Genomic DNA, 21510 nt, shown 5'->3' on the forward strand with positions numbered 1-21510 from the left:
TTAATCATGCCATTATGTTTTAGAGCTTACCCACAGTGCCATGCACAAAGAGAAGGAGGCATATTAGAATTCACTTTTGTGTTTGTGTCAGAGAAATGCAGGGAGAAAGATAGTTGCTTCAATGCAATTCACATCTAAGGCTTTAATCCCAATTTAGCCTTGAAAAAGTGCTTCCATAAATGGCACAAATTAAAAAAAAACAACCCCAAACAAAACAATACAAAAAACCCCAGCACCCAAACACACAAAAAAACAACCAAAAAACCCAATCAAAAAGCAAATGAGCTATTGCTGCTCTCTTCTAGTAGGGCTGTCATTGCCAAGCATACACTGAACTGTCTGTAGCAGGGCAGTTTCAACCTGTGCTCTTCCCCCATGGGGCTCTCAGTGTATTCATCAGCCAATGCTTACACTGAATCAGGTCCTTCATCAACGAGGCTTTAAAGCACCATGGCAATCTCCCGTGTTGTCCAGTCCATGGTAAACCTGGAATTACTTGCTCCAGTCATCCCATAGTCAGAATTTGACAGGCCTGGTTTGCCAACCTACTGGCTTGCAATTTAACTGCTAGGGTATACAGAAAGACAACTCCAGTCAGGTTTGGGTTTTCTTCAGGAATGGGAAACCCCCGTGTCAGAAACCTGTGCCTGATGGGTTTTGTTTGCATACTGCATGCACAGAAACAGGATGTTTGTCTCAGCAGAGGACATACCTTTGTAATGTCTCCTGCATGCCTGCCTTTGAGACAGTGCAGTGCAGAGCAAGCATCAAATCATTAAATACAGTTGCTTTCCTAGAAATTAACTCCTGTCATCATGGAGTCAGAGAACTAGAGAATGCTTCAGGCTGGAAGGATCTTAATCTTCTAGTTACAAACCCCCCTGGCATGGGGGAAGGGACACTTTCCACTGACTGCCACTGTGTTTGGTCAAACAGTGACCCCATTTTTGATCTGTAAACCATATTAATAATCCATAAATCATTGTCCATTGGGAAGAAAGCTAGGGACTTGCTCCTAAAGTGATTGCAGAATACTTCATGTTACCACACAATCAAAATTTCTGCCAGAAGAATAGGGGAGCTGAAGAAGACACTTAGAATTTGAGTTGTAATTGTTAGGAAGTGCCATACAGTAAAAACAAGCAGCACACAGGAAGAGAAATCCAACAAACCTCATCTCAATGTTACACCTTCAAAGCCAAAAGAAAAGCCATATTTTAGGCTCCCATTTTTGATATGTGAAGACCTCCTCTGGGGAATAAAGCTCAGCTGCCAGCTGAGCCAGCTCTGACAGCTCAAATCAGAGGCACAGAGGCAGGGACCTTACCCAAAGCACTCCAGCCCCGTGCTGCAGAGGGACCACAAAGGCCGAGACTTGTCTGTGCCCTAAGGATAAAGCAGCATAAGATGACAAGCATCTGCTCTGTCAAATGGCATGGCAGACAGTGGGGATGGTGCTTTGCTTGCCTCTCACCTCTTCAGGATTTCACATTCCCAGTTCCACCCCCGGTTTACCACCCTCACCTGTACTGCCAGCAGGGAACAGCCACCTATCATCCCCACTGGGTAGGGCTGCTGACCACAAAGCATTAGACAATAGAGCTATAAAAGGTTCTCCTGTCCTTCATTCTGTCCTAAACATGAGAGCATTTCCTGGTAAGTTTGCTTATTATTGAGGTAACCAATTAAATTAATGAACACTCAACTGTCAGTCAATTGATGCTGCTTACAGAGATGACAGATGGCTGTTTGCAGAAAAGCATTATTTCCTGAAAAATAAAATCTAATGAGAGCCCAGGAAATGTGTAGCATTCTCTCACTCTTGAGAGAGACACCAGACTGACTTCACCTTTAATGAATTTCTGCAGGTCATGATCTGTGTTGAGGTGTGCACTATGACCTGCAGTGCCTGTGGGGTGAACCAGAAGGTGGCTGTAACCCCTGATGTGGTTGTACACTGTGAACAACTACAGCTTTTGAGCAGTTTGCCAGTCTGGAAACTATAGGAATGGTATTGACTTCTTCTGCATAGTTTCTGATATGTGGCTGCTAAAGGTTCCTCAGATAGGGTTAGGGAATTAGTATTATTTTAATAAAGCATGGCCAGAGTTCTGGTTTGTTCAAGTCAGACTTGTATGAGAAATCCAACACACTGGACTTGTATCAAAGAGGAAACACACTGATCTCCTGCAGAATGGAAGAGGAGTAATGCATGCCTGGGTTACAATGCACTGGGGACAAAAGTTCCAATCATACAGCTACACAAATGTTCCTTTGTATGCATATTAATAGGTACAAAGCCCTAGGTCCTGGGAGGATTTCTATTTTTCTTCCCTTCAGTGTGTGTGTCCTGGTAGGCACTGTAACCTTTGGACTGCAAGAGGCCAAGAACATATTGCTTCTTTACAGCAAATGCAGCTTCAATTTTCTTGTGAGAATTCTAAGGTCTGTTTTCTAGGTACGACAATAAATACAGTGTCACTGGTAACTGCAGCAGTCATTCAGGTTTCCTTTTTTTTTCTTTATAAGAACAGTACATTCATTTCTTGTCAGTATTTAATTAAAACAGTTTTATGACACATAGAACCGGATTAAAACCCCCTGACTCTCTGCAGACCTGCAATTTCTGTAAGGAAGGATGCATAGTACTCTCCCTCTCACAGACTAGTAGGAAACAATTCTCTATCTTATCTCACATTCAGGTAGATGCAATACTTTTAGTCAAAGCAGGGTGCTGTATGGGAATTTGGATACCTTAGAGTATCTATGAATACCTGAATGCAGTTTAACCAGAGTGAAGAGAATAACAATGAATTTCCAAACAACATGTTTCCATGACCACACATTTACACTAGAAAAAAGTACTATGCATCTATAAAGGATATTCTGTCCTCTTCTCACATGGAAAAAGCATGCTAACAGGTAAAAAGAACATTTTGCTGGTGTGACCATATGGACTAAAGGGACTTCAGATGCCACAGCAACAAAATTCAGTGATTATAGCTCTCCAGACTCCTTACCAGCACCATGGTGTGGCACAGTCATAAAAGTAGTAAGAAAATTTGAATAGTGACAGAAATACCTGAGATTAAAATACCCATTTTATGTGAGTAGATACACACAAACAAAAACTTCATAGCTTTTAGGCAAACATTTTTTTTAATATAAACAACTGAATCATTTTATACAAGAGATGAAGGAATTGAACCATTTTGAACTTTCAGTCATTCTTTATATTAGCAGTTTTCTACTGTCATTTCTTCTGCTTCAAGTATAAACAAAACTGAAATGACTGCCTGATACACAACTAGAATTTATGTCAGAAATTTGACAAAAAAAAGAACATAAAATGATCAAAAGAGAGCTAATTTAACTTCATAATTTCATTCTGTATTTTACTTCATCTAGGTTTCAAAATACTTTTAGACAGGAAGTATTTTATTATCCCTGCATCTGAAAGACTATTTTTCAGTAAACTTTTCCCATCTATTGAGTTAACTGAATATTTGTGAAATATATATAAGTGAAATAATTTTTCTTAAACATTAAACAAAGAGAAAAAATAAAATTCTTTGGTGAGACTCTGATGGCAACTCAAATGTAAGAATTTCAAGCAATTCCACAGACCCTGACAGAGTTTGAATTTACATGTTTATAACTCAGATTGAAACTTTGTCAAGCTCATTCTAAAGGAATTAATATGCACTAGTTTCAAAATATGGTAAAAAGACTATTTGTGGTGAGAAAATAAAAATATTTTAATTCCTGGGTTTTACACTGTGCAATATATTTTTAAAATATTGCTGCACGTTTGCTGCTGTTTTCTGATTACTGAAAAAATATATAAATTCCTATCCTCAAAAAGAAGGTGCCTTGTCATACCGAGTGAGGACCTGCTGACAGAAATGATTCAGCTACTGCTGTGGTTCAGGATATGCTGAATACAGACCAAGCCATTATTCTGTTTGCTGCACAACAAACTGCTTTTTGAGTGACTGGCTGGACAGAATTATCAAGGAAATGCAAGCCTGAAATTTCCCAAACCAATAAAAAGGTTTTACATTTTCTAACTGTGAAGAGACTTTTGAAGTGAGCCTCAGTCATGCACAAACTTCTGAAAAATGTTGACAGATATTTCTAAAGGAAAGCAGGCACAGGGTAGTATCAGCATGCCTTTCCACCCAAATATTATCAGCAATGAACTGGCAGTATCCTGAAGGTGCTCTGCCAGGTAGTTGAATCTAGTACACACAGAAGAGCTTAAACCATGATTATAGAACTTGCTAAGTTTTACTGATTCAGTTTTATCTCCTTTTTCCTCTGTTTTGAAAACAGCTCTGGTCAGTGAGAATATCAACAGACATTATCTAAGATAGAACAATTCTCAGGTTGCAATAATAGATTTTTGTTTGTGTTGTCTGTCATTTGATGAAAATGGCATATTATTTTGAACTGAATTAATTTCAGTTGATATTGTGAAAATAAATGAAATAAACCCCCTAATATTTGAATAAACATGGGATTCACGTTCTAATTTACCATTCAAATGAATTAAGAGGAATTGTGTTTATTTTGTGCTGAAGTCTCAATCATTTTTCTGAAAAATTGCACAAGTGGCCAAGAACAGATACAATACAATTTAGGACTCAAAGAACTTAAGTCATTGTTCTTTTTGAAATGCTGAAATTCTCCCTATCAAATCCAAACCAACCAAAGTTTCACTTCAAAATTCATGGAAGTAGAGAGAATCTGCAAAATTCATTGTAATTTCCACTCCTTTTTCAACTCTGGCATAAAAAACCAGCGACGGCTTTAAATCTTTCTCCAACTTCTTACTCCCTTCAGGACAAGAAACAGAAGGACTCCCAGAGGAAACCTCATGTGTTTGGGAGTATGAAAGGAAGCAAAGTTGGAGATACCTCACCTTTGCAGGTGCCACACAACCAAAATCAGAAATCTGGAATTCTGAAATTGTGTTTGGATGTTGTTTCACACACTGTATTTATTTCTTTTTAGAAACATGGAAGCATGTTTCTAAAGATTTCAAACATTTGTGTCAGAAAAGAGGTAATATTTTTGAATCAAAGAATTAACATATGAAGCCAGTCAGAAACAATGTTTCCCTGCACCTATTTTCTCAGCAATTATACTTATCTTTTTATACTAACAAGTAATTTATTATACCTGTGTTATTAGTAGCTTCAAGAAAATTCACATTTAAGGAGTGGGTCCTTGAACTTTGCTAGATTTCCTTACCTGTTCATATCATCTAGATGTTCAGCAGCAAAATAAAAACTTTTGATCTTAGGATGGCAGGCTTTGAATGCACTGTAGAGGAAAAACACAATTAAAGAAATGTAATGGCACAACTCTTTTTTTTTTTTTTCTGAAATGTAAGATCACATGGTCACCTAGGAATGAGATGAGTTCATATTTCTGCATGCCCCCAAACAGTATATGAACATACAACTTTTAGGATTGTGCCAGGTTTCACCAAGTGAAGTGCTCTTCAACTACCCTTCTAAATAATCCTTGATTCATATGTGCATAAATAATTGTTCAACCATCACCTGCAGTGTACTGTTGAGGATCATCAGTTAAGGATAGAATTTTATGTTTTGGGTAATTTTGCTGATATACATATAGCTGTCAATTTTTTCTGAACAGAAAACTGACTGAACAATTAATTCAATACAACAGTAAAATTCTCAGTCCTTGTGATTTCTCACATCCCAATGACTTTGACATTACCTTTAGCTCTAATGACTGCATTTCAAGCAGGAAATTGTGATGTGCTGATTGACTTCTGAAAAGCTGCCATAAATCAACAGTGTCTTCATGAGGTCATCCTAAGCAATGGGCAATTACAACTCATCTTTCCTTTCCACCAAAGTAATCAACATGACTGGGCTGAGAGAATGACTGCATTTCATACATAATATGAAATAAATTACTAGAAAGAGTCTTTTAACTATGCTGGATAAAGATTTATGGTGAAGTACCTGAAGACCCAGCAAATGCATTTGAAATAATGAATAATTTATAGTAGAGAAGAATCATTTTGAGAACAATCTGAAGGTGTCTCTTAACAACAAAAAATGTAACAGTCCTAAAGAAAATAAGGAAAACTGCAAGCATGATACATGATGAGCATCATCACCATTTTTCTGAGCCATAATGGATTTTATACATATACACATACACACACATATATAATGTAATATAATAATTCTCACTCTCTAATCAATTGAGTCTCAGAAAACTGATAATGACATTCTTTATGGTTATCATGCTTGCAATTTTCAGTATACATGTATGTGTGCACACAGACGCACACATATCTGTGTTTTAGAAATCAGGCAAATGAAATTGGTAACAGGAAAGTTACTGCTAGAGAAGGTAACATAACATTGAGACTAAACAGATTCCTCTAACACATGACAGCAAACAGTGTTATGCAAGTCAAAGCAGATGTACAGTGACATCTGCTCAGTTTAGAAAGACATCATCAAGTCACTGAGACCTAAACCTGGACTTCTTAAAACTGTTACAGCATCTGTCATCTGGATTCTTAGAGGGTTTTTCCCTTTATGTGCCACCCAAGCAAAGAATCTTAATAGCCACATTTTATGTGCTGCTATTCAACAGACATTAAATCAAGTAAGACCAAACCAAAACAATTTTAGCAGGGTGCAATTCTGAAAAATGAGTTGACTTTATGCTGCTGCACCAACAAAAAAGAAACAATGAAGGACTTTAGCCACGTGGCCCAAGGACACAGGACAACAGAGTTAAGCTAATGTATCTTTTTTTTTTCTTCACAGCTTTTATCTTCTGCCCTTTGAGACCACCTTGAAGTGTAGAGCTCATCCTAAAGAGAGATATAGATCAACTGATACAAGGTTGGCGCTTTCTGTAGAACTGCAGGTAGTACAAACCATACCATTTTGCATTTGAAAATTATGTTTCGGACGAATTCAGCAATTCCAGTCTTGTTTAAAAATGTACAAATTATGAGAAGGCAAGGCAAAAAAATTTTGAACAATAATGACTCTAAAAATATCCCTGTGGGAGCATGCACCTGTCACATTGCTACACGTGCTTGAACTTATCTAAATAATAAATGGATTTGTGCAATAGCACAAATCTGGACAGCAGCATAAACAGGTGAGAAGAAATGTTCTTTGAGACCTTTAGGTCCTATAAGAAAAATACAACAAATCACTGTCATCCTCTTTTTTTTACTCTGCCACAGGACTGAAATAATGTCTCAGCAAACTTTGAGATGATGCTAATGATTTGGAGTTACATTAAATATTGATGCCTGGCCATGAACTTGGGGACTTTCTTATTTGGATGGTCCCTGTATTATGCTTAAAGCTGTTTATTGAGTATAAAGAACACAAAGACTCTCCAACCCTCAACAAATAAATAAAAAAAAATAGCAACCCGAAACAGAAAGGGAAAAAAGGAAAGTAGAACTAGGAAAATACAGGGACAGAAGCGGCCAAGCAGCCTTCTTGCTCATAATTAATTTTGGTCTAGTCAAGCACTGTGGTTCACAATGAAGTGAAAAAATAGCCTTCTTTGGGCAAGATGGCACTCCAAACAGAAAAAAATAATTTGCTTTTTTCATATGAGTTTATTCTGTGATACAACCTCCTGACAATTGCAACAAAGTCCATTATTGCCCTGTTTTAAAGGAAAACCTTGTCTTTTCTTTGCACTTCATTTATTGTATAATTGCATTATTTTTAAGCATGCTTACTATTTCTTGCGGCATTCACTGGCTCTGTCAATTTTAAATTCAGGTAGACTGATGAATCCTTCTGCTTTTTCATCCTGCAAAGATAGTTCCAGATATTACTGTAGCTAAAGTAAAATGAAAAAAGAAACCCAGCCTGTTGAAAACTTGCAAATATTTTCACTTGCCTGCTTTTTCCAAAAGGAATACTAATATCTGCTCTGCTCTGGCAAACCTCCCACAGAAGTCACTGGGAGTTCTGCTGAAGTAGCAAGACAGACCCCTTCGTGAAAAATACCATTTTAAATACCCAGTTTTGTGACCAATTTCACAGCTGAACCAACATTTGAAAATATACAAAATGACCAAATGTATTCAGTCAATTAGTTACTGTAATTAGTTAATTTTTGGAGAAAATGGACTAATTAGTAAGGAGAAATGCAGCCTAGTGGAAGAAACAGAGAAAAAAACTAATTTCAATGGGTGGTGTTTATCATTTTTATGTATCACAGCTAAGAGGCATGATATCTCTTCAGCTACTTTTATCTCTCTACAACATTCAGCATATATCTGACCTTCCTCTCCTCTCCACTGAAGATTTTACAGAGTTTATTTTATCAGCTATGCAATCTCCCTTGACTTTTCACAGTTTGAAAGCATTATTTATATTAAGCTACTCTTACATCAATAATACAGACTTGGTTATTTAATTGCTCATAACTTTGCATGCAAAATTAACACAGAATCATAGAAATGAAGCTGGAAAGCACACAAATGTATGTGAAGCATATAAAACTGGAGCTGGAGTCATTAGGTGGAAGGTACAGGATTGTAACTGGTTCTGCACTAGCAGGTATTTTAAAATCATAAAGACACGGTTTAGAATAATCTTGCTATTTCTTTTTTGAATGATTGCCTAGAGAAACAGAGATTTGGCAAGAGCAGTGTTTGTTTGTCTGTCCACCTGTCACTGATGCAACCCCTACCAGCCTTTGACTCTACTGATGATGACAGACACTGTGCTGAGGGAGCTGAGGGCTCAAAAATAACCAAAACTCAGAAAACCTCAGGGAAACTTGGGATGGGGTGCTGAGAGCCCTGCACTCCACATGGGAAGGATGGCACAGCTCAGAGCTGCTCCTTGGACCCAGTGCTGACCACTCACTGCACTTGTAGCCATCAATCACTGCCCTGATGAAAACCTTGCAGTAGCCAAGGGAGGGAGAATGGAGAGGAGGGAGTTAAGGTTACTGATCTGAAGCTGGAATCAAGGCACAAATGGACTGAGTCTGAGAAAACAGGCTTTGGAACAACTTGCTCTCTGTTTACTCAGAGAGAAGTTGGGGATTACTTTGAAAAAGTTATGTACAAATGCTTGCTGTGATTAAAAGAACAAGTCCAGGACAGAGTGCATACAGATGTTAACAATGGTTTTATCTCAGCATATTTACTAATGAGTCTAATAGGATTAAAAATCAAGGCATCATAACACTGGCAAAAAGCTTTGCAGCGAAAGCTGATATAATAAATGTGTACCAATGCAGAAAATGTTGCATAATCAAAGCTGTACACAATTCAGCTGGGATGCTCCTGTGCTTTTAAGTTCAGCATTTATGAGCACTGAAATCGTATCAAAAGCTACAAAGAAGAAACAACAGGAGAACAGAACTGAGAAAACAGAACTATCTTCCTTAATTGCCTAGCCGAGAAACAAGGAACACCAGGCAGCACAACATTAAAGTTTACACTTCCATGACTAAGCTTGAATGACAGGATTAAGTAATTACCTTTTTGCTTTCAAGGGTTTGAGGATAAATTTATTCTAAACTCGTGTCATGAGGACACAGAAAACTGTGTTATTTCTCCATGTAGTAAGAGGTGTACTGGAAGGAACAGCTATCTCAAAACCTTCATGGTAATTTTGTTAGACAGTTAATATTAATTTCAGTATGATTATTTGGGTGAATAAAGTTATTAACATATATAAGCACTGAAAGCATTGTTTTCACACTAAATCCTGACTACAGCATTATACAAAGTATTCATTGAGACCATGAGTATAGGTGTTTACCTCTTCATTGATATACCAATATAGAGATGTGTCCTTCAGGACAAACCAGTACTTTTTCCATTTTTGGGAGAAATAACTCTTGGCATCTTTCTTTTTCCAAAGCCAGCCTTCACAGTCCCCTCGACCAAGATCTTTACATGAGATCCGTCTTTTGCTTTTACCCGGAATAGGAGCTGAAAATGACAATAAGGTGATGTGAAAGCATTTGATTTGTCCACTAAATCAACAAGATACCTATGCAGAAAGCACTATATATCTGTTTAAGAAAATGATTAAAAATTTCAACCTTGAATTGCCATGAAAAATTATTACAAGCATTCCATTTTGACCACAAAGCTTATGCACACCACCATAATTTAAAGGCCAAAGCAAACCAAAACAAACCATGTTCAGCATCTCAGAGCTCATATCCTATGGATAAGACAAAAAAAAAAAAAAAGAAAAAAAAGCAACACAGAAAGAGAAGACAGAAGACACTATAGAGAAAAGAAAGGCAAGATATTTAAAAATAGGAAAAATGCTTATTTGTAATTTTCAACATATTTCACATTAGAATAAAGCACACAACAAATAAATTCATGTACTTCCCACTTGGTTACCAAATACAACTGTTTAAGTACTTCACAGGTGTTCACAAACCTCTCTTTGCAGCTCTTTTTGAAACTCAACAGTTCCTAAGGCCTTTGTACTTCAAAATCAAAGGAGGAAAATTTACTATGATATAAATTACCTGAGAGCGTAGGTAATGAGCAAGTGCTGCAGTGAGGCATTACCTGAACACAGCTGGAAAAACCAACCCTGGCCCCAAAGAGGCTAGAGTCTAAGTATTCAAAAAAAAAAAAAAAGATAAAAGCAGATACATGAAGGTAGAGGAACATTAGGTAACTATGAGACATCAGAAATGGACTAATACATTCTCAACATGATCAACTGAACTGAACATTTTATTGGAGCTAACAAGTTAGAGTTCCTCAGATACTGCAATACCATACAATTAATCTTGGCAAATCCCTTCCTACCCATATATGAAAACAAATTTATTTTTTACCTTTGTTCTTCTTTTTACTTTTCTGCTGTAGAGAAGACTGCTGAAATGTCTACAAGAAAATCAAAATGGAAGAAGTGAAAATGCAATGTTTATATTCAACCACAGACCTACAATAAAAGAAATGTTACATTAAGTCATATCAGGTAACACCAACCAAGAGACTTCTAGGCCTAAGAAAAAGGTGATTTTAGTTCACCTGTTCATAAGGTTGTAAAGCAAAAGCACACTGTCAAACATCTCAAAGCAGATCTCCAGTTAGGTTGCCAAACCAACTGTAGTTTCTGCCCCAAATGGTTCCTCTCCTCTTGTTCTGTTAATAAAGAAGGAATATCTCTCTTGTTTAGTACAGTAATGAAACTACACAGCCCATGTATTTCTAATGTATACACTAAATAAAGTACTCTTGACATCTATATGTAAATATACAAAATAACACACTGCCTAATGCTGGTGTGGAAGTATTCATGCAATGGTCATTAGACCATCAGACAATTTTCTCAGAACCAGGGCTAGTATTCTGAAAGACATCAGTAAATTCTGCTTAATCACAACTGGGGAAAAGCCTCCCATATAAAAACTAGAACTTTATTTTTTCCACCAGGTTTTTAAGTGGAAGTATTTCCCTCCAGCTGATCCACTCGCACAAACTAACCCACTCCCTTGACAATGAGACAGGATGGAAATTGCTCCTTTATTTAAGATCTTAGCTTATTAGTAAGATCAATAGGTATTAACACATTTTATAACCATTTCTGTTTAAATACTTTGACTCAGATAAACACAATCCCCAGTGAACTAAAAAAATAATAAATCTGTAATGAATCAGCAAAACTTTAAAGATGTGATTTGACTTGTTTTGAACTTCAGTTTTCTAGAAAGGCAGACAAATGTTATCAGTGTTAAAACTAAGAAAACGTTACCATTAGAGTGTCTGCTTATTAAAACTTTCTATTTCAGCTTGCCAGGAATCAATACAGAAATCAATACTTCTGTGCCACTTGGTAAAAATAAATCTAAGCAAAAGCACTGACAGTTCTGCAATTCCAAATCCTGTTCCTAGTAGTAAGACAAACCCTCTCCCCTAGTTTACGAGACTAGGTTCAATTCAAAGAGCAGCTTTGGTTTTGCACCTGGCACTCAGTGCTATGGCTTAATTGATGTGATATTGTTTGGTCAAATGTTTGTGATATTGGAGTTCTTTTCCAACCTTAATGACTCTATTCTAATAATGTCTCTCCTCCCTGCTTCCTGCACACCCCTGAGCTCACATGCAGCAGACTCAGCTTCAAAGGGATCTCTTGCCTCACAGCTGAGAGATTTTCATGCAGCAAAAACTAACATGCCCATGGGGAATAATTACTAGCAAGACAATAATTAAGTGTAATTAAAAAATTTAACTGACTTGCTAGATGTGCTGATCCCTCAGAGACCATATCTGACAGAACCTACTCCCCTATATTGCTACCTCCATGGGTCAAAGGAGGCCTCCACTGGGAATTAAAAAGAGGATCCCACTTGTTCTCATTTCCTGGCTCTTGTCCTTTTTCTTCTGCTACTGGTACCAATTCAATCAGCACCAGCTCTCAACAAACCAAGACAGCAAAACCCATCCCACTTACATCACACAAAGTATTTCAACCTGCGAAGGACCAGAAGAGATCTTAATGACCCAGGAATAACAGAGTGGCTGAGCAGAAGTGTGTAAGTAACTCCCTCTGAAAATCTTACTTAATTCAAAGTGGATGAAAAAATTCACACACATACAAATCCAAAACTTTAGCACTTCTCAGTTCACAACTCAGACAATTTCATTCTGCTGTTTGACTTTTCTGTACTATTATTTTCACAGTGTCAAAACAGAAAAGGAAAATCTCTGCTCCCTTTTCTCACAAGTAATTCTGAGAGCAGGTGAGAACATATGAAAAGCCTTCTCTTTAGATGTTTTGTCTGTAAATTGAACCTGCAAACCTCAGTTCACACCTCTTAACTTCTGAGTCAGTTTTTGGGAAGAAAGGGTAATGAAGGGGTATCAGTTTTTGACAGGAAGAAAGCATGTAATTTACATGTCTAACCATTTTTCCATACATTATGTTATATTGCAAAATAGAAAGGTTTTATTAAATTCAGCTATTATTCTAAATTAGCTCATTGAATTAAATCATAATTAAGGGCAAATTCTACAACTGAAAGAAGTTCCTGGGAACTATTTCAACTGCAGTGATTTTAACTAACACTTTATATTATTTTACATAGACTTCAGACTTCAAGTTAGTTGACCCTTTGCAAAAAACAGCACCATCTTTTTTCTTAATTCAGAAAATGTATACATAATATAAAATATATAATTGGAGAACAACAACAACAGCAAAAAAGTGAGGCTGAAATATAAAAATGCTTCTTCTTTTGTTGCTTTTTTTGGAACTCATTGAATGCAATCTACAGCCTCTTACCAGTTGTAAGACAATGCTTAGTGCTGTTTTCCCAGTGGTGTCAGGAGGTCATGTCCTTCCTCCTGACCAGAGCAAGGCTTGCTTTGAGGCCAACACTGGATCCTGTTCTGGGTCATCTCTAGCCTAGATAAACTATCTCCAAAGAGGTACATTCCACAGCTTCTTTAAGCAACCTGTTCTAATGCTGGCCACCAATGTTTCCCCTTTTACAGTTTAATTCTGTGATGTGGCAAATACAGAAATAATGTAACTACTACTTCTAAATTCCATGAACCCTAAACACATGGATTTACACCAAGAAATTCAGCTGTACTAATGCAAACTTGCTGTAAGACACTGTTTAATCACTCGACCACAAAGCCAGATTCAATGTATGTTCACTGCATTTTGATTCTGATACACCTTGAGCTTTGATTAACTGCTTTCATAAATATTTTGTCCCAGTTTCCAAGAATCCATCTCTTCTACTAATTCTGAGAGCAAGCATGAAATGAAATAGAAAGCAGCATTCCATATTGAAGAAAGTCATTATTAACTCAAAATAATGAGTAAAATGGAAACAAGAGGGACACTGAAAAGATTAAATAGACGAGTACCTTAAGACAAGTGGAAATTGGCACTCCTGAAGAAAATTTGAAACTCTTTAATAATATTCTGAATTATATGCTTTCAAGTCATCCAAAACACAACTAGAAAAACTTTCCATTACCCAAAAGCAAGGTGTCCCTTGATGTTTAACATTCATCAAAACCCCTTTGAATACACTCAGACTCACTGACTTTTTTAGACACCATGATTTTCTCTCCTGTCATATGTGATCTTTGAGCTTGTTCTATTTAATAAAGCCCTTGGACAAGTGCATCTCTAAGGAGAATATCAAAGAAATATTTAATGTATATATAAGCCTGTCTATCCTATTAGCAGCCTCAAAGGACATGTATTTTAAGAGGAATAAAATATCATTTATTAAAGGGTTTTTGCTTTTCCTGGTTTAGTGTTTTGGTTTATGTGGGGTTTTTGGGTGAGGAGTTTTGGTTGGTTTTTTGTCTGTTTGGTTTTTCTTACCAATGTTCTAGCATGCCTCTAGCCCTACCTTTCTGAGATCTTAGCTGCAAATTCCAAGAGCCAATGGAGATTTAATTCCGCAGGGAGGAGCCATAACAGTCCCACTCTTCCTGCAACTGTTCATTATCAGACTTGCGCTGTGGGTTGTATTTACTCTAACAGACTTCAAAATGATTGACAGAGTTCCAAAAGGCCAGCAGACTGCACACCTGAAAAGAGCAACCTGCCCCAGGGCAAAGCCTTTTTGGATTACAGCACAGCAATGCAGCTACACTGGAAAAAACTTGCAGGTGGAGGCTCATACCAACCAAAGAGATCACCACTGGCCTGTAATTGTAGTTGTTTTTTAGCATGAAAATAATCCCATACAGGTGCTCTAATCAATACTCTCTGCATGCACACAATAACATACCAGCATCTTGGTACATGTAACACATTTTCAAGAAATGAGACTATCGTGTTTCTGTCTCATTCTCAGAGTTATTCAGGTTTCTCTTCTGGGAGAAAGTATTTATTATTGGTTAGTCCTGTGACTGCTCTGTATTTGCTCAGAAGGGAAACAAGATGGAAAGTTAGTCATTAATGTTCAGAAGCCTGAAAATGTAACTTATTTAGTAGTAATTTCATAGCTCTCTATTTGGAAAAATGTATTTAAATGAAAGTGTGAAATTATTTAAGTTTCAATGAATTTATTTGCTTCATGCCAAATAGAAAACTTAATAAAATGGTCTTTCAGTACTAATATTAAATTGGAATGAAACTGCTATCAGAAGAGGAGACTGTTTGATATAACTGTTATGATGAAAGTTAGAAAACTTATATTCCAGTTGGTAGCTCAAATAAAAGCAGAAAACAGACTGGTTATCAAAATGATAAATTTGAGAAGATTAGTTATTTTGACAAACTTCAAGAGTCTGAGGAAGATGTCTGAAGATTTGAGGTTAAGCTGCTCCTTAGACTTCTCTAACACCTAATATAAATTACAAAGGTGTGACCAACAGAACATTACATCCCTGTCCAAAAAATAAATACATTATAATAGTTATACGAACTTCTTCATGGTTACAGAATGTGTAGGTCTACCAAAAAAAGAGCACAACTGAAGATTCTCTGAAGGAACAGACTGACCATAGCAACTAGTACTATATTGGACAGCACCTACAATTCTCATTCAAGGGCTTTTTTGTTTCTCCACTATTCTTCTGAGATTTTTCACTCACTCATTTAAAAAAAGGTGGAAGAGAGAACCAGTTTATGGAAAAAATAATATCCAGTCCTACCCAAATCTGGGCTCAGTCTGATTGAAAGGGAAAATAGCACATATCTATAGCTTTATTTAGAGCTCGGGTCAAATCCAATTTTTCTCAAGCTGCAAGTTTAGACACCAAGTAATGGTTTACAGGCAGGCACTTCCCCTCTGTCACTGTAAGATAGTTTTCTCTAGTTTCAGCAGGATAGCTTGCAACACATCTGATTACTGGAACTTTCTGCTACAGATGGAAAAGCCAGTATCTGGGAAAAAAATAAAAGCTGGTTCTGCCAATCATATCATTGATCTCTCACTTTGAGAGATTGTTCTCAATGCTTTGAGAACATTGGCAATGTTCTATTTTCACTGTTTTGATATACCACATACACATTTCTCTGCATTTGGTGTGTTGTGATCCAAAATTTCAGAGCTAAAAGAAGACTGAAAAGGGGGAAAATGCAAACCTATTTAGATACAACACCACACTTTATATCAGTATTAACACCTCATGCTTAAGGGTACTCACAACCCAGGATTTTGCCAAAATCTTTTCTGTTTACCACCTTGTTTAGTCTCCATTAAGAGCCTATAGCACACAGTACTAATTATTTTAATGGATATTTGTGGAAAATAAAGTTTTCAAGGGCTGTTACAAAGATATGATGAGGGAAGACCTCTGTCAGATTAGAAAGTTTGAAACCTCCTGCCAATCAGCAGCAGATATTCCTTCTTGCATTTTGTTAATGACCACAAAAAGAAAGAAACAGCATATATGTCCCTCAAGAGTTTTTACTGCATAAAAAACATAGGCTGATATCTTGAAGCTGCTAACTTTTTTATGTGCCTCTGAGGTGAGCAATGGCTATATGAGCTGTGCAGGATGGTCTCCTTATCACATAATCTACAAGGGTTGATAACATCAAAGATGTCTATTCTTTTCATACAACTGCTCCTACGTCTGCTTATCCAAGACAAATAGGCTAGCTAAGGGCAGAACTATGATTGCCTGAAATGTGATAGCAAGCACAGCTTTTCTTATTCATTCTCCCATTTCCAAATGTTTCCTTATCATTTTGGGGGGGGGGGGGCGGGGGGTTCTCTGTGGCAAATACTAGAGTAGCTGGATACAACTCAGCAGTTGCAGAAGATAGTGCAAGTATTTTGTCAGAAGTTGTTAGCATAATGAATGCAAAAATAAAATGATTTTTTAAATCTTCAGGCTATTTGGAAAAATAATATACAGTGGTGCTGCTTTCCACCACTAGGGAAAGACTCTCCTTCTTAGCCATTAAGCCACAGGACTCTTTAACTGAAATACCAAAGCAGTAAAACTCCTGGACAACATTAACTTTAAATGAGAGTTCTCATATTCCCCCAGTCTTTCTGACTGACATAACAAGGACTGCAGCAGTGTCACAGCTGCCTGAAGCAAAGGAGAATAAACAGTTAAACTGGACAAGTGCTGCTCATTAGGATAATTTATTCTGTGATCATTCTTCTGCTCTACATCTACTTTGAAACATTCAATTTTGGTACCTCCCACACTACTTTTTATTGACAGTAAGAAATCTAGGAGGGAAAGGGAGGATTCAAAAACTCTATTTATCCTTTAATGGCAAAAGTCCAAGATGCATCAGTTGCTCCATCACTGTGTGTTTCAAGTGCATCCATTTAAGAAGGAAAATAGAAACTAAACTATCACCTGCACAGAACAGTATTTAACCCTTTATTTGGATTTCTACTCCCATCAGTTCCCTGTTTAGTCTCTTACTGAAAAGAATGGACCAGTCAGAAAAAACACAAAACAACTGAGGCAAGAAATCAGCCCTGGAAATCATTTTATCCAGCCTTGTTGCTCAAAGCAGACTCCAGCAGAGAAGGCTGTTCAGGGCTGTGGCCAGTTGTGTTTTTAGTATCTCCAAGATGGAGACTCCACAAACTCCATGGGCAACCTGCTACAGTTAAACCATCTTCACAGTAAAAGTATCTTTTTCTTATGTTTATATGGAATTTCCTGTATTTCAATTTTTATCTACTGCCTTTGGTACTTTCATGGTGCATCTGAGACAAATCACCCCAAAGACTCCATGGATACTTGTGCCTTGCTGCTATGCCCCTCCAGTAGATACCAAACTTTGCAATTTCCTCCAGGAAAAATCTTGGTGTGCTTAGAAAATTTCTGTGTTATTCACAGGGAAGGCAGGTTTTCCTTGTATGCTTATCTAAACATTAAAACAGCAAGACGATCCAAACAGATTTAAGAAACTTATTCTTGATCTATTATTGGATTCAAGACGTGGTCTGTGGCACAACATGGACCTTTTCAGAAGAAAAAAAAACTGCTGTAAAACAGAAGTCACCCCTGGGGCATTAACAACATCTTCCACCAAGCCCACAGTCTTTGCAGAGGAAAAATCATTAGCCTAGAATAAAAGTCTCATGCCCCCTTACAACACCTTGGTGCTTGCTTATGGTGACAAGCACATACACCTCCTTCTGCAGGAGGAGGGAGCAACACTTCTGATTGTGCCCCTCAGCATGATCTCTTTCATGCTCTGTCTGACTGTGTGACAGAAAAAGTGCAGAGGATGTAGGTGGTCTGAGAAAACCGATTTCTGCTTTAAGGAAGATACACTATTGCAAGTTATTCTCTGTTAGCACTTGGACATAATATCCTTTGGGGAAAGAAACAGAAAACTCCTTCTGGATTTCAAAAGAGGGGAAGTTTTCAGGGGGAAAAGAAGGAAAGAATTTCTGTACATCAGGAATTACATATTCTGTTAAAATTCATACCAAACACTCCCACTGCCCTTATGAATTAAGGCAGGAAAAGAACAGTTCATTGCAGGATAAAGGTCTCATTACTTGCTGGAATTCAGTAAGGTTTCCTCTAAGCATAAGATGAAGCAGAACTTTGCAGAAGGTGGGGAAAGATAACATTAGGTCTTCTTAATTCTGAACTGGCCATGGTGATTTCATGGGTACAAACCAGCTGACAAGAAGTAACACATCACTCTAAAGCCAGAATTCTGTAGTGTTGGAAATGCTATCTACTTGGGTTTATCTGAAAGCAAAGGGATATACTTGAGAAGTGGACAAAAAGCAGTTATTGCTTTATGAAAAATACCAGGCTGCTTTTTCCTGCACAGCACAGTAGCAGAGATGGATTGGCTGACTCAGGGATCAGGCGCTAAGCAACAAGCACTTCTCTCCAGTAAAACAGAAACACCCAATAAAACAGCTTCAGTTCAGGAGCTGCAGTGCTGCAAAGAGCCATTTTCCTCCCAAGTGGAACCATACAATCTCCCATATTGTGTGTTAGCAGCAGGCTCAAGGGGCCACCACTGTGTAAGTGGGGCAGAGGAATGGGGCAGAGACTCCTGTGGAGTCAAAACCACTACTTGGAAAAAATCCCTTCTTCAGAAAACAATGGAGCTCTTTGTCAAAGCATTTTGATGCTTTGACATAAAATGGCACTTTGAAACAGGCACATGTGCTCCATTAATTCAAACAACATTTCCACCACTCAGTACAAGTTTTTTAGAATGCCAAATTTCTTGACACATGCCAGCCAGTGTCCTTGGTTAAATGCTTTCAGAGTCCTGCTATCTCCCTTTCCCTTGTGCAGAAAGGAAAACAGAGAAGAGCCAGTAGAGAAGTCAGGCCCTGGATCAAAGTTCTCCTGGATGTGACAATCCCCAGCATATTGCAGTGGTAACTCATGCTGAGTCCCCTCTGTGCAATACCTGACATAAGCTTCTCTGCTACAATGTACCACACTTCATCTCTTCTTTATCAAAGGGGAATAACTGAGGGACTAAATCACTTATTCTACATTTATAAGAAATAAAACTGTGCTACTGTGATTGTTAGCTTACTCATGTTCAAACAATGCTAATACCTACAAAAGCAATGGTTCTCTATCAGGTAACAGAAGCAGGATAAAATCAGGAATGATTCTATGAAGTAGGTAACAGAAAAAAATACAGAATGGGGATGTGAAAGGAAATTAGAAAATGCTCTGAGATGAGAGATTTATTAATATATGGATCTACATCTCTAGATCATATAAAATTACACTTTCAGACCATTATATTCTATGCAGTAAGGAATAAATCTAGACTGGCAGAGCTGGACTGATGACCTTTACAGTAACTCTCTCATTTTTAAAGATTTCCCCAGCTTTGCCATGGAAAGAAATTATGACAGGCCATTTTTTCCCCTCGTGGTCATAATGCAAAAGAAGGTAATAGAGAAAGTTTAAACAAAAATTTCCCACAGAAGACTCCCACTGTGCTTCATGATGGCCCATAAACAAATCTTACCTCATCTCTAGAGGATTTTGCTTTGCTGCAATAAGTAACTCTGGATTTTAGTAATGATCAGAGAGTATATAGAATTAGATGTAAAATCTCCCATATTCAATACCTTCAAACTTCATTTGGGCAACCACTTCCCCAATAAGAGCAAATTAATGGTATTACCCATTTCTTTCAAAGAGAAACAATGCAGATGTAAAAATATTCTCTAATCTGTGACAGCAATAATATACCTCAAGAACAATGCAGATATTATTCCATATAATTAAAAGAACTTAGCACTCCCTCCCAAGGAGACTAAGTATTACTGTTTCACAAAATATATGCTTAAACAGAACTCAAATATAAAAGCCGCATATGCACATCTACTCTCTTCAGTCTTGAGTTCAAAGGACTGAGAGTCTGGAACTGGGAAAACAGATGTGAGATAACCAAGGCACATCCCCAAGATGATTTTAGCTAAGGAGCAATGAAAGAACAGAAACTATCCCTTAAATCTGAGCAAGCTGCTATCCTCTCAGCTATAGCCAAAACACCTGTTTTGCTGTTCATCACCAACTTTCCTGCCATGGGGCAGACAAGCAGTGCTGCAGGTTGGCCAAGAGTTCATTCAGTCTCCATCTCAGGAGGTGTTTAACATCCAGCTGAGCAAAACCCTGAGAAGCCTCGTCTGACCTCAGAGCTTGCCCTGCTTTGAGCCAAAGACCAAGCACAGAACCTCTTGAGGTTGCTCCCAGACTGAATTATCCTATTATCCTATGCAGTTTATGCTGGTTTCTGAGGCATCTGGGTTTTGTTTTTCTGTAGCAAATTCATTAGATGCCTTGCTCTTGCTGGCATCTTTCCTCCCTTCTGTCCAACATTTTACTTGGAATTATGACAACTGGCTACCCATTCACCCAGTTTATCACCTTTTACTGGTCCCATCATTAGTAACAGCAATTCATACCCTATTTCAATGTGGAATTTAGTACAGATCTGAATAGGATTAAGTGAAAGAGATTAACTGTAATAGCAGAGGACTAGACCCAGAGGCCTCTCTATTCCTCTCTGTTGATTGCACTAGACTAAAAATAATATAAGGCCAACTTCCATTAGCAAGGAATTTACATGCTGTTCCTCTCTTGCTTTTTCTCTCAGATATTGCAGATTTATTTTGAACCAAATTTTTACTAAACTCTGATGGAATAGCAAAAATTACCTTTGACCACAGCAATTTTATGCCTATGGCAGTCATTTTCTAACTGTCACAAGAAAGGCATAGTTTTCTTATTGATTAACTATTTTACTGTATTGTTTGTTTTATATGCTATACAGGTAATTTATGACCTAGATGAAGTTTCTACACAGATTTTAACAACATGAACACTATTTTTATCACTTATTTTGTGTCTGTTACATTTGTGAAGTGCTGCATTCAAATAAAAGGATACATACAGTATTGTTTAGATGGTTTCTTTTGTGGTCTAGAAGATGGCCAAGTCCTGGAACCACTATTCCAACTTTTAGAATGTGAGTGAGACATGCTGCTCTCCTGTCTGAATCAAACATACAAACCCACAAG

General features: G+C 37.5%; 1 protein-coding gene across 5 annotated transcripts in view; it reads right to left on the minus strand.

Moving 5' to 3' along the window:
* The window catches only part of CNKSR2 (connector enhancer of kinase suppressor of Ras 2), a 206924-nt gene that overhangs the window by 46675 nt on the left and 138739 nt on the right, over window positions 1-21510 (minus strand). For all 5 annotated transcript variants that reach the window (XM_036390899.2, XM_036390809.2, XM_054518168.1 and 2 more), the window contains 4 exons: window positions 10864-10912; window positions 9816-9988; window positions 7769-7842; window positions 5257-5328 (listed from right to left, as the gene is read on the minus strand). In XM_036390899.2, the coding sequence (XP_036246792.1) occupies window positions 5257-5328; window positions 7769-7842; window positions 9816-9988; window positions 10864-10912 (368 nt within the window). The remainder of the gene's footprint in view (window positions 1-5256; window positions 5329-7768; window positions 7843-9815; window positions 9989-10863; window positions 10913-21510) is intronic.

This window comes from Molothrus ater, chromosome 2, assembly GCF_012460135.2.
Source record: "Molothrus ater isolate BHLD 08-10-18 breed brown headed cowbird chromosome 2, BPBGC_Mater_1.1, whole genome shotgun sequence".
Classification (NCBI taxonomy): domain Eukaryota; kingdom Metazoa; phylum Chordata; class Aves; order Passeriformes; family Icteridae; genus Molothrus; species Molothrus ater.